The 13,112-nt window shown below is 50.2% G+C and overlaps 1 protein-coding gene across 1 annotated transcript; it reads left to right on the plus strand.

Annotated features, from left to right (window-relative positions):
• The first annotated feature begins 4,287 nt into the window (after window positions 1–4,287).
• Window positions 4,288–11,743, plus strand: B3GNT6 (UDP-GlcNAc:betaGal beta-1,3-N-acetylglucosaminyltransferase 6). The gene is made up of 2 exons (XM_054437811.2): window positions 4,288–4,365; window positions 9,306–11,743. The coding sequence occupies exon 2, from the start codon at window positions 9,306–9,308 to the stop codon at window positions 10,458–10,460; it is 1,155 nt and encodes a 384-aa protein (XP_054293786.1). The 5' UTR covers window positions 4,288–4,365; the 3' UTR covers window positions 10,461–11,743.
• Window positions 11,744–13,112: the final 1,369 nt, after the last annotated feature.

The raw sequence follows: 13,112 nt of genomic DNA on the forward strand, positions 1-13,112 counted from the left end.
TGTATCTGCCAAGGAGAAAAGATGAGTTTTTAGGGGGCTTGAAGAAAACAAGTTAACAAAATTCATTTAGTCATTCAGTCAACCTGCTCTGGACTCTCATGAATGGGGCACAGACAGGGAGGAAAGTGGTCATGTCCCTCCCTGGGGCTGCTCTCTTGCCCTCATTTGTTCTCAGATTTAATTAGTACTCCCAGCTCCTTATTTAGTCCTTCACCCACCATGAAGTTGCCTGTGAGTCTTAGGGCTTTCCTAATCCTCTAAATGTATCTCACCATCCTCATCAGAAACCTGCACTCAGTCCCTCCCCTTCTCTCTCTCTTCCTCCCACCTCTTTCCCCCTTCATTCTTCTCATCCAGGCACCTCCCCCAGGTAAATTAGTAAGAGGGACGAGGAGCCTGAGAAATGAGAGATGAACATTCTCACAGAATGTCCACTAAGTCAAGCTATGAGGATTCTGTTTGGAATGAAACTATTCATGTTTCTCTATCACGGTTAAGGTAGCTACTGTCTCCAGCAACCACCAGCTAAGTGAATAGAGAAACACAAAGAGTTTCATTTGGAAACAACTGTAGTAGTTGGCAGGACTGTGGTTGCAGCTGGGACACAATCCCAAAGTCAGCTGTGAGTGACTAACTTTCTGTATCACACAGCCCAGGGGGTCTGGGCAGCACCCTGCTTGCTGCCGCTCCATCACACTGCTCTGCCATCTGCTTACTGCTGCTGTCGGTGCTGTCTTGGGGAGTCACCTGAAACCGCAGTGGCTACAGACAACTTCTGAACCGCTGGGCTCCCCTGAGCCGTCATAGGGCAGGTTCCATGGCAAGGAAGGTATGTTTCCCTTCCACCTCAGCCTCCCTTCCTGAGGTTACGAGGATCCTAAACAGTGGACCACTCTTTGGGGGTGTGTTGCCCCTTGAGCCAGGCATGCTGTCCCTGTGACCTGGGGTCTTAGTAGTGGTGAGGACTGTATTGGCTATAAATGACGAAGTCCTGGTGTCCAGCCAGAATGAGGCAGCCAGGACAGTGTAGCTCTACCTCCATCTCACTACTGAGAGACATGGGCTATCACGCTCTAGGAGAGAAGCATTCCTCCTGAGTAACAGTCAGAAAGGGGTGATCGGACACTGGGCTCTCTGTGTCTGTGAGTGAAGACAGGGCAAAGGATCTAACTGCCTAGCCCTAGCCGCTGATGGAGTCACTTCACCGGAGTCCCACAGCGCCTCCCAAGAGGCAGGGCTGCTAAGGCCAGCGCCTCCTTTGCTGCATTCCTTGCTGTGGTCGCTCCTGGTCCCCACCCCGACCCCTCAGATGTCAATTAGGGCACCCTGGAAAGAGAAGCAGCTGCCTGTGAATCCAGTATGCTGGAGGTCACTCCCAAAGTTTTCCAGTAACAATTTGTAAGGTCAAAACAATAGGGGGCTACTTGATACCACCAAGAGTTTGTCAGGCAAACGTTGAGAAAGAGAGGGAGAAGAGAGAGAGATCTTCCTATTTAGATACCTAGAAATGCTAGCCATTCTAAAATTTTTACTTAAAAGGAGAAAAAAATGGACTGGTTATTTGGCAGTGGGGGCCATCCCAGAGAGCGCCTCCTTCCTAGAGACAGTAGGTCCCTTTCCTCCTTCCTCTTATCAACTAGAGGCTGAAATTAACACCCACAGCTTCTGCTGGCTAAAAGCCTCAAAACCAACAACAACAAAAATCAAACAAGAGAGACTAATGCTTTAGGCAGCTACAACTCCAAGAAAAGCAGAGAAACCTTATTTATTTATTTATTTAACTCTGTTGACCAGGCTGAAGTGCAGTGGTGCTATCCCGGCTCACTGCAGCCTCAATCTCCCAGGCTCAAGCAACCCTCCCACCTCAGCCTCCCAAATAGCTGGGACTGCAGGTGTGCACCACAACACCTGACTGATTTTTTTGTTGTTGTTGGTAGAGAAGAGGTTTTACTATGTTGCCCAGGCTGGTTGCAAACTACTGGGCTCAAGCAATTCACCCACTTGAGCTTCCGAAAGTGCTGGGATTACAGGTGTGAGCCACCGTGCTCAGCCTAGAACTTTAAACTTTAGGTACTGAGCAAACACCAAATCTAGGAAACATAATGCTAGCCTTAGATTACTTATTGATTTATGAACAAACCCCTAGCTACAGAGGAAAATAAAAGGTATGTATAAATTATATATACATAAATGTATATAATTTAAATATAAACTACATATAAAATAATGTATGTAAATAAATTATATACATATTTTAAAATAAATATAATAAATAGGCTGGGTGTGGGGGCTCACGCCTGTAATCCCAACACTTTGTGAAGCCGAGGTGGGTGGATCACCTGAGGTCATGAGTTTGAGATTGGCCTGGCCAACATGGAGAAACCCCATCTTTGCTAAAAACACAAAAATATTAGCTGGGTGTGGTGGTACATGCCTGTAATCCCAGCTACTCAGGAGGCTGAAGCAGGAGAATGGCTTGAAACCAGGAGGCAGAAGTTGCAGTGAGCCAAGATCAAGCCACTGCACTCCAGCCTGGGTGACAGAGCAAGACTCCGTCTCAAATAAATAAATATATATATATATATATATATATATATATATATACACACACACACACACACATATATATATATGGCAAGTTGTATATATGCTATATTTTCCACAATTTGATTTAATTGGAAATTCAAGATTCCTAATTTATATACTAAAGAATTTGTATAACAAAAAGATTAAAAACAGCACTGATTGGTTTTTGTGCCTCTACAACATAGGTTCTAACTTAACATTTGTGAAAATGTACTAATTGTCAAAAATTCATGAACTTAATATTGGGGGTCAAATTATAATTATACCTGGGGATCCCACTAATTTAAACACTGTGACCCTATAATCTTGAGCGGGTAACGACATATAACCGTTTTTAAATGCGTATGCCTCAATTTAAGTGTAGCCTTGCCTAAATTTCCCATGCTCATATACCCACTGCTATAAAATGTTTTCTATTGGACACAGATGCTTTGACAAAATAAATAATAAATTAGATCGGGCATGGTGGCTCATGCCTGTAAACCCAGCACTTAGGGAGACCAAGGCAGGAAGATCTCTTGAGCCCAGGAGTTCAAGACCAACCTGGGCAAAATGGCAAAACCCCATCTCAACAAAAAATACAAAAATTAACCATGTGTGATGGTGTGTGCCTATAGTCCTAGCTACTTGGGGGGCTAAGATGGGAGGATCACCTGAGCCCAGAAGACTGAGGCTGCAGTGAGCCGTGATAGTGCCCCTGCACTCCAGCCTGGGAGACAGAGTAAGACCCTGTTTCAATATTAATAATAATAATAAATTAAAATTAAAGTGTCTCTTTGTCATTTGCAAATTGGCTTAATAAAATGGGACCCCATGAGCCCCTATTTTATAGTTAATATGGCCCAATATAAGTAGAAGTAGGCCCTTCAAGGATTAAAACTCATTATAAAAAACCTTATTTTTAAAAAGGGTGATTATCCTCTACTACTTCTCCATTTAGCAGCCCAATTTTGCCTATGCTCAAATCTGGAAATATATATATATTTTTATGTATATACATTTTAATATAGATTTAGATTTTTAAATATATTTATATATTTTAATATATAAATGTAATATAGATTTTGTCTCTATTTTAAATACATAAATGTGTATATATGGCACCCTGTGATGGATCACTACAACTTAACATTGTGATCCCATCCATCAGGGCCCCATACCTAATATTAAAAATGAAACTGATTTTATTCAATCAACAATAAATACTTTACTCTTACAGATGTGGCCAACCTGTTACGTTCTGTGCGTATTTCCACAGCCCTTCAGGCAATTTGCCTCTGCCTCTGAAGGCACACAATACACTTTTCCAGGCAACTCGCAGGGGGCCTCCACGTGAGGTCCGTCATCACACACTGTCTTTACAGACAAGATGCACCTTCTCCAGGAGCACAGGTATGATACTGCACCCGGGTTCAAGTGATTCTCCTGCCTCAGCCTCCCGAGTAGCTGGGATTATAGGCGCCCACCACCATGCCCAGCTAATTTTTATATTTTTAGTAGAGAATCTCCTCCAAGGAGATTCAATGGACCCACACTCCAAGGACATTTGAGCTTAAAGAGGAAGCAGGCAGTCACCAGTGGCTAAGGAAGCCTGTAGCTGCCCTCCCCCTCTTCACCTTACTCCTAAGGAGGAGGGGTGATGTCATGGATTGGTCAGATTCAAGAGGACTGAACGAAGCCACAGGCCTGGGGTGGAACCTCAGTGTATGGAATAAAGTTAAAGGCTAGTCTCAGGCTGGGGATGGCTCCCGTCTATTTCTTCTCTCTCAGACACTGCAGGTAAGATGGGGGCCTGGGCTTCTTCCTGTTGGGAAGGAAGTGCATTTTTCCTTCTTCGCATTCCCCTCTAATCGGAGTGCCAAGCAAGAAAGAGGGGAAGGCCAAGGGGAGAGGAATGAGGACAGAATTGCCCCTACTGCACAGGTCCAGTGCAGACCCCAGGGCTCAGGGCTTCATGCTGGGGGTTGGGGCCAAGGCCCTAATAGCTAACAAAAGGTTTCTTTGCCTTTTCTGCTATACGAATATTCTGCTATACGAATATCTGCTATACGAATATTCCTCCAGGAATACCCTGGGATAGTAGGGGGTGGGTGGGTTGCCCAGGAATCTGTGTTCCAGCCATCCATCTCTCAGCATCAAACCAGCGGAGGGAATGACCAAAGTCCTGAGAAAAGAAGGGGGGCAATTCCTGGCCGGGCAAGATGGCTCACGCCTGTAATCCCAGCACTTTGGGAGGCCATGGCGGGTGGATCACCTGAGGTCAGGAGTTCGTGACCAGCCTGGCGAACATGGTAAAACCCCATCTCTACCAAAAATATAAAAAGTACCTGGGCATGGTGGTGGGCGCCTGTAATCCCAGCTACTTGGGAGGCTGAGGCAGGAGAATCACTTGAACCCAGGAGCCTGAGGTTGCAGTGAGCAGAGAAAAAGAAAAAGAAGGGGGAATTCTAAGCAGAGTGAATAGCATTGCAAAGGCAAGCAATAAATGGATGTGTTAATATGTGTGGGGCAATAAACAGAGTGAGAAATGCCTGCAGTTAGAGGATCACAGAGGAACTTTATAAAGCTTATAAAGAGGAACTTTATACCACACTGTGTGAGAAGGCTAGACTTCATCCATAAAAAGATGGTCTCCTGTGTTAGCCAACTGCTAATGTTATTCTGGTGCTTACTACATGCCAGGCATGGCTCTAAATGCCTTACATGAATTAACTCATATAATTCTGAGACACTGAGATAAAGGAGTTGCCCAAAGTCTCACCAACAAGGAACCTGAGGTTCAAAGGGATGGAGTAAGTGGCAGATCTGTCCTCTTTACCAAATTTGCTACTCGACAGCTGTGACATCAACAAGCAGACAGGTTCTGTTGACCTGGACTTACCGTGAGGTGACCTGGAGGAGGTGGTATTTGAGCTGAGTCCTGAGAGACAAGGGATCAGGGCCTGCAGAGGCTGGGAAAGTTTAAGGTGCATGGGCTCCAGGATGCCTGATGAAAAAGAACCACAGACAGAAATGCCCAATGCTTCGCAGCAAGTCAAAGCCCTCAGACTGCACAGTGTGGCATCCAAGAACAGAGGTGAGCAAGCCAGCACCACTCTCGGTAACAGGGCCTGGCCCAACACCTTTTCCTTTACATCAGAAGTTGGCTGTGATCCAAGATCTTCTATTGTTTTATCAGAGTAAATGCAAATTTCTTTGAAACAAGATTTATTGTTATATTAAGAGGGAGATTTTTTTTTCCAGAAATGATGGGGGATGCTTAATTTTTTTAACTAGTATTTGTGTAGCACTTTAACATAAACAGAATTCTTTCCTTATTTCATTGAAATATATATATATATATTTCATTTTTCAAATGAGGACATTGAAACCCAGGAGATTAATTCAGGAAAGAAGCTGGGGCTCAAACTCAGTTATTCGGACTCCAAATTCTGTTTTCATTCATTTTTTTATTCATTCATTGAAAAAAAAAATACTGCATTCCCCAAATGTGCCAGACACAGGACTATGCACTGAGTAGATAGTTGATGGTAAAAGAGACATAGCTTATCTCGCAGGCCCTCTTCTCACAGTGCCTCTAACACAGAAGCAGGAATAAGTGAAGAGTGATATACTATATAATACTCTAGTATTTCTAATCAGCTCCCGGTGATTACATCCACACCTTTGCAAGGTTCTCATGCTTGCATTTTAGTTAACTGCTCCCATTCTTTCACCGAATGCCTGCTTTGTGCCCATTGTGTGCTAGACATCGTGTATGGACTGTAATACACAAGCAGTAGGGTTCAATCTGATAACACGTATGTGCAAACTACCTGGAAGTATTTATTGAGCACATAGTCGTGGAAAAGCAGTCTTTCAGCAAATATTTATCAGCACCTTGATAATCCTAACAGCTAATATTTACTGAATACTATGTGCCAAGGACCACAGTAAATTCTTTACACACATTATCATTTGGTCTTCACAGTAACTCTTCAGAGGCAGGTATTTGAGAGCTTAAGTCAACATGCTCAAAATCACACTAGAAAGCAGTGGCAGTGGAATTTGAATCCAGGCAGCCAGCATTTCCTACTACTCGGCTGTCCTAACCTCCCACCCTATGCAGGGCGCTGGTAACACAACGGTGAACACCGGTGCGATCCCTACCCTTAAAAGGCTTACAGCCTAGGAGGGAAGATAATCTTTAAACAAATCATATGCTGAGAATGTCTAACATGGTACCTAGTCTCCTTTGAGCTTCATTCAAGCTTCCCCAAGAATATGCCTTGTCAAGTGGACCCAGAGACTGAGTTCTTAAGCAAACAGAGCAGGGAGGGAGAAGTCAATCCAGACAGGGGGACAGCACAAGGAAAAGCTCTGAGGTAGCAAGAGGTCTGGCAGTCTGAGGCTGTCACTGGGCTGAGGGCAAGGCCAGTGAGGTAACCTTGCTAAGGAAAAGAGCACGAGGAGCGGCACATAAATCTACATAATTCAAAGGTTTCTCCAGCTGCGGGACGGGAGAGGTCGGCCGAGAGCAAGACAGTGTGTAGAAACGCCAAGCAGGACGCTACTTCATGTGAGGCGGGAATGTTAGTTTGGATCAGCCTGTTGATAGATGGAATGGAAGCATGTAGGTTGATGAAAAATGCAGAAGAGAGAATCAACGGAGGTTGGGTGGGGAAACGAGGGGAAGGAGGGAGTCAAGCAAGGTTTTTGGCTTGAACAACCCAGTGGATGGCAGCACTCCGGGACAGCTTGGGGGAGGAAGATGAGAGTTCAAGTAGCATCCAAGGTGGCTGTGGACAGCCATATGGAGCTGTTAAGTCAGGGGGCTGGATGGACATGTGGCTCTGGAGCTTGGAGGTCCTAACCGTGAAGATCATCTTGGACAAAGGTGAAATGAGGGTCTAAGTCAGAGCCCTAGAGGCCTTCCACTATTAAAGGTTATTATTAGAGAGGTCAGGTGTGGTGGCTCATACCTGTAATCCCAGCACTTTGGGAAGCCAAGGCAGGAAGATCGCTTGAGCCCAAGAGTTGGAGCTCAAGCCTGGACAACATGGCAAGACCCTGTCTCTACAAAAAATAGAAAAAATTAGCCAAGCACTGTGGCACATGCCTGTGGTCCCAGCTATTTGGGAGGCTGAGGTGGGAGGATCACCTGAGCCTGGGAAGTGTGGGCTGTAGTGAGCCACGATCACACCACTGCATTCCAGCCTGGGTGATGGAGTGACACCCTGTCTCAAAAAAAAAAAAAGAAGAAGAAGAAGAAAGGAAGAAAGAGAAGAAGAAGAAGGAGGAGGAGGAGGAAAGGAAGGAAGGAAGGGAGGGAGGGAGGGGGAGGAGGAGGGGGAGGGGGAAGAGGAGGTTGTTATTAGAGAGTGGGGACTGAGCAAAGGGAACTGAGAAACATGGTCAAGAAGAAAGGAGGAAAGGCAGGAGAGTGTGGAGTCTGTTTTAAGGGGGGAGTAGGAGCGGGACACAGCGGCTCATGCCTGTAATCCCAGCACTTTGGGGTGCTGAGGTGGGAGGATCACTTGAACCCAGGAGTTCAAGACCAGACTGGGCAATATAGTGGGAACCCGTCTCTACAAAAAAAAAATAATAATAATAACTACCCAGGTGTGGTGGTGTGCTCCTGCAGAGCGCCTCAACTACTCCAAAAGCTGAAGTGGGAGGACTGCTTGAGCCTAGGTGTTCAAGACTGCAGTGAGTCATGATGGCATCACTGCACTCCAGCCTGGGTGACACAGCAAGACCCTGTCTCAAATAAATAAATAGCCAGTGGTCTGAGATGCAGAACCTGATGTGACTGAATTTTTAGCAGGGCACAGTTAAATAAGGGAAAGGTTGTTCTGACCTGGGTTTCGTCCTGGGGGTCTTCATGAAGGCCAGGCCTGAGGTGCACCTGGGCAGGCTACATGCAGGAGAGGGCCTGAGGGTGAATGTTTGGGAACAGCAAATAATACCAGCAGGTAGAATGAGGAGGCAGAGCTAGAGGATGCGGTGGAGGTCATCTCACCCATGAGGTGGCATCACCCGTGTCACCCAGTCACTGGCCACTTCATGCTCATTTCATGCTCACAACAGCCCTGCGGTAGGAATTCACTAACCCTTTGTCATAGATGAGAACACTCAGCCCCAGCCATCGCAACTGACTGTTCAGACGGTGCAGATGGAAGTGGGGAAGGCAGAACTCGGCTCTGGGTCTGAGTCTGGTGCTATCACCTCATGCTTCCTCGACTCGAGTGGCAACGAGGGGAAGAGATTAGAGATGATCCGGGCTGGACAGAGGTGGAGAGGAGGGAATAAGTGAGAGGGATGTAGGGTGCAGAATCAACAGGATGCGGAGAGCAGGTAGCAGCTGAGAAGGACAAGGAAGAAGGCTGGGGCTTCTGGCTGGAGTAGTCAGGTGAACGGAGGTGGGAACAGCAGGGTATGGGTTAAGGGGAAGACGAAGACTCAGATGAAGAGCCCGCTGGGCCTGCGTGACGGGTGGTGGGGCGGTGTTGTCAGGAGGCAAAGAGAGACAGAGATCTGAAGGTCAGAGGAACGGTCCGGAGTGTGGAAGACCAGAGACCGTCAGTGTAATCTTGGATTTTGGTTCCTTTTTACCACTTAACAGCAGAGTTGAGAAGGGGCTGGAGCTAGGTTCTGGGAGAGAAGTGACGGGTAGGGATGGCGTCCTACCGGTGTCAAAGACGACTGCCGGCTCACCTCTGACCCGGTTTCCCCCACAGATGGCTTTTCCCTGCCGCAGGGCCCTGACTGCCAAGACTCTGGCCTGCCTCCTGGTGGGCGTGAGTTTCTTGGCACTGCAGCAGTGGTTCCTCCAGGCTCCAAGGTCCCCGCGGGAGGAGAGGTCCCCGCAGGAGGAGACGCCAGAGGGTCTCACCGACGGTCCCGCGGCTGGCGCGCCGCCCTCGGAGCTCGTCCCCGGGCCCCCGTGCGTGGCGAACGCCTCGGCGAACGCCACGGCCGACTTCGAGCAGCTGCCTGCGCGCATCCAGGACTTCCTGCGGTACCGTCACTGCCGCCACTTCCCGCTGCTTTGGGACGCACCGGCCAAATGCGCCGGCGGCCGAGGCGTGTTCTTGCTCCTGGCCGTGAAGTCGGCGCCTGTGCACTACGAGCGACGCGAGCTCATCCGGCGCACGTGGGGGCAGGAGCGCAGCTACGGCGGGCGGCCAGTGCGCCGCCTCTTCCTATTGGGCACCCCAGGCCCCGAGGACGAGGCGAGCGCGGAGCGGCTGGCGGAGCTGGTGGCGCTGGAGGCGCGCGAGCACGGTGACGTGCTGCAGTGGGCCTTCGCGGACACCTTCCTCAACCTCACGCTCAAGCACCTGCACCTGCTCGACTGGCTGGCTGCGCGCTGCCGGCACGCGAGCTTTCTGCTCAGCGGCGACGACGACGTGTTTGTGCACACCGCCAACGTAGTCCGCTTCCTGCAGGCGCAGCCACCCGGCCGCCACCTGTACTCCGGCCAGCTCATGGAGGGCTCCGTGCCCATTCGCGACAGCTGGAGCAAGTACTTCGTGCCGCCGCAGCTCTTCCCCGGGTCCGCTTACCCGGTATACTGCAGCGGCGGCGGCTTCCTCCTGTCCGGCCCCACGGCCCGGGCCCTGCGCGCGGCCGCCCGCCACACCCCGCTCTTCCCCATCGACGACGCCTACATGGGCATGTGTCTGGAGCGCGCCGGCCTGGCGCCCAGCGGCCACGAGGGCATCCGGCCCTTCGGCGTGCAGCTGCCTGGCGCGCGGCAGTCCTCCTTCGACCCCTGCATGTACCGCGAGTTGCTGCTAGTGCACCGCTTCGCGCCCTACGAGATGCTGCTCATGTGGAAGGCGCTGCACAGCCCCGCGCTCAGCTGTGACCGGGGACACCGGGTCTCCTGAGGCCAGTTGGGCGGCTTCAGCCCCGGGCCTCCACCCATGACGGTGTCCATGCTGAGAAGGCAGCTTTCCTGCTCTGGGTACCTTACGTCCTGCCCAGCTCTGTACACCTGAATCCCAGCTGCGCACTGAAATCAGCTGGGGTGGGGGGGTGTGGAAAATGCCTACATCCTGGCTCCATCTCCCGAAGTTGCGATTTGATTAGTCTGGGGTGGACCCAGACATGTTAAGTATTTTTTAAGTTCCTCCAGTGATGCGAATGTGCAGCTAGGCCTGAGGACCACTCGGCTAGGCTATCTGTTCAACCTCGCAAACCCAGCTCCACCGCCCTCTCTGCAAGCCTTCCGGGCACCTCGCTCCCACACTCGGGTCCTCGTGAGCAGTGGAGCAAGGGAGACCTGGGAGCGTGGGAGCCAGGATCAGCGTCCCCTGCCATGTGTCTACAAATGTCAGTTGTGATTTCCACTGTTTACAAGTGAGTGGAGCTGGAGCTGGGCTGACAGTGGTCAGGTGGATCCCACTCCCGCCTCCCCCAAGAAGTCAGCCAACACGCAACTGAGGCGCATGTGGCAGCCTTCCTCCCACCACTGCCCCAGTAAACCGTGAGGTAGAAATCTTCGCCGTGCAAAGTGGAAACCAGAGGCCTGGTCAGTGACTAATCCAGGGCTATGGTATTCCCAGACAGCACACCGCTGTGGTCCCCTCCACACTCACCCCAACGAAAGCTAATGGCCTGGTTGGGTCCTGCCGCCAATACTCACCCCCACGGGTCAGAGACAGGCTCCTTGCCGGGGTCTGGGACTCAGGGTCAGTGGGCCTTGGACAACCCAGCAGGGAGTTCCGGGGAGTCCGAAGTGGAGAAACGCTGGTGGGAACATGGAGGCCAGTGTTGGGGAGCCTGTGGAGGCAGGTGTGTAGAATTGTGTTCGGGAGGTGGGGGATCTGAGACCGAAGTGGACAGTGGTTAAGATTGTGGGACCGGGCAAGGTGGCTCACGCCTGTAATCCCAGCACTTTGGGAGGCGAAGGAGGGCGGATCACGAGGTCAAGAGTTCGAGCAAGCCTGGCCAATATGGTGAAACCCCGTCTCTATTAGGAATACAAAAATTAGCCGGCCGTAGTGGCTCATTCCTGTAATCTCAGCTATTTGGGAGGCTGAGGCAGGAGAATCGCTTGAAGCTGGAAGGCGGAGGTTGCAGCGAGCCGAGATCGTTGCACTCCAGGCTGGAGCCACTGCACTCCAGCCTGGGTGACAGAGCAAGACTCCATCTCAAAAAAAAAAAAAAAGAGTTTGCAGGGGTGGGTGGGAACTTGGTGCTTGGGGCTCTGAGAACCAGGCTGTGGTCCTGACCTCCAGCAGCTGCCAGTCATCTTGGCAACATAGAAAATCAAGGAAACGGCCAAAGGGCAGGCAGAAGTGTGTGTCAGCAAGGTCCCAACTATGTAAGATGGACACAAGGGACTCACCTTCAGGGAGGAAAGAGTCTGGGCAGAAAGTCAGGAGACTGGCCGAAGGTCCTTCCCTGCCTTCAGGACGAAGACCAGACTCCTCAGTCCTGCATTTCAGGCTCCTGCCACCAGGCTGCCACTCACTGTTCCCTCCCTCCCACTGTCGGCCTCCATCCAGGTGGCAGTGCCTGCGTTTCGTCAGGCTCTCTCTTGCCTCTGCATTTTGCACAAGCTCTGAACTGGTTACCGAAATGTCCTCCAACCACCTCCATCGTGCATGTCTCTTGCACCGGTTAGGACGCCTGTTAGGGAAGCTGCCAGCTGCCCACCTGAGTCGGCTGTCCCCTTCCTCCTGGGCACTCACCTAGACTCCATTTCCCAGCACCCCATCCCCTGAAGTTAGATGTGGCCCTGTGACTAGGCCCTCATGGATGGACGGGAGTGGATGAGGATCACTGTGGCACCTGGGCCTGCGTATGCTCTCTTTCTCCTTCCCATTCGCTGGAACATGGATGGGCCTGGGACCCAGCTCTGACTTGGTGCAAGTGAGAACAATGCTCCAGGCCCAAGTGGAAGTTTCTCAACTACTGACATTTGGGGCAGGACAGTTCTTTGTTGTGGGGGCCAGTCCCGTGCATTGTAAAACACTGAGCAGCATCCATGTCCTCCACTCACTAGATACCAGTATCACAGCCCAAGTCATGACACCTAAAGTATCTCCAGATGTTGCCAAACATACCCTGGTGGGCAAATTCACCCTAGCAGAGAACCGCTGGCCTAGAGGAAGGCAGAGAAACGAGGATTCCTGAGTTCCTGCACGGAGCAGAGCAGCCCGGGGACCAACCTGGAATACTCAGTTCAGACTACTGAGGAAGACAAAATAAACTTTTATGCTTTTAAAAAAAATTATGGACAGAACAATATAGACAAAAACTTTTATGATTTTTCAGCCTCTGGGGTTTGTCTACTCTGTTACAGCAGCCTTGCCCTGCTAGTATTTTAGTCTGTTCAGGCTGCTGTAACAAAAATACCATAAACTGGGTGTCTTACAAACATTTCTGAAAGTTCTGGAGGCTGGGAAGTCTAAGGTCAAGGTCCCAGCAGGTTTGGTGTCTGGCGAGGGCCCATTCCTCAATGCCTTCTTGCTGTGTCCCCGCATGGTGGGAGGGGCAAGCAAGCTCCCACGGCCTCTTTTACGGCGGCCCAG

The sequence above is a fragment of the Pongo pygmaeus genome, chromosome 9 (assembly GCF_028885625.2).
Source record: "Pongo pygmaeus isolate AG05252 chromosome 9, NHGRI_mPonPyg2-v2.0_pri, whole genome shotgun sequence".
Lineage (NCBI taxonomy): Eukaryota > Metazoa > Chordata > Mammalia > Primates > Hominidae > Pongo > Pongo pygmaeus.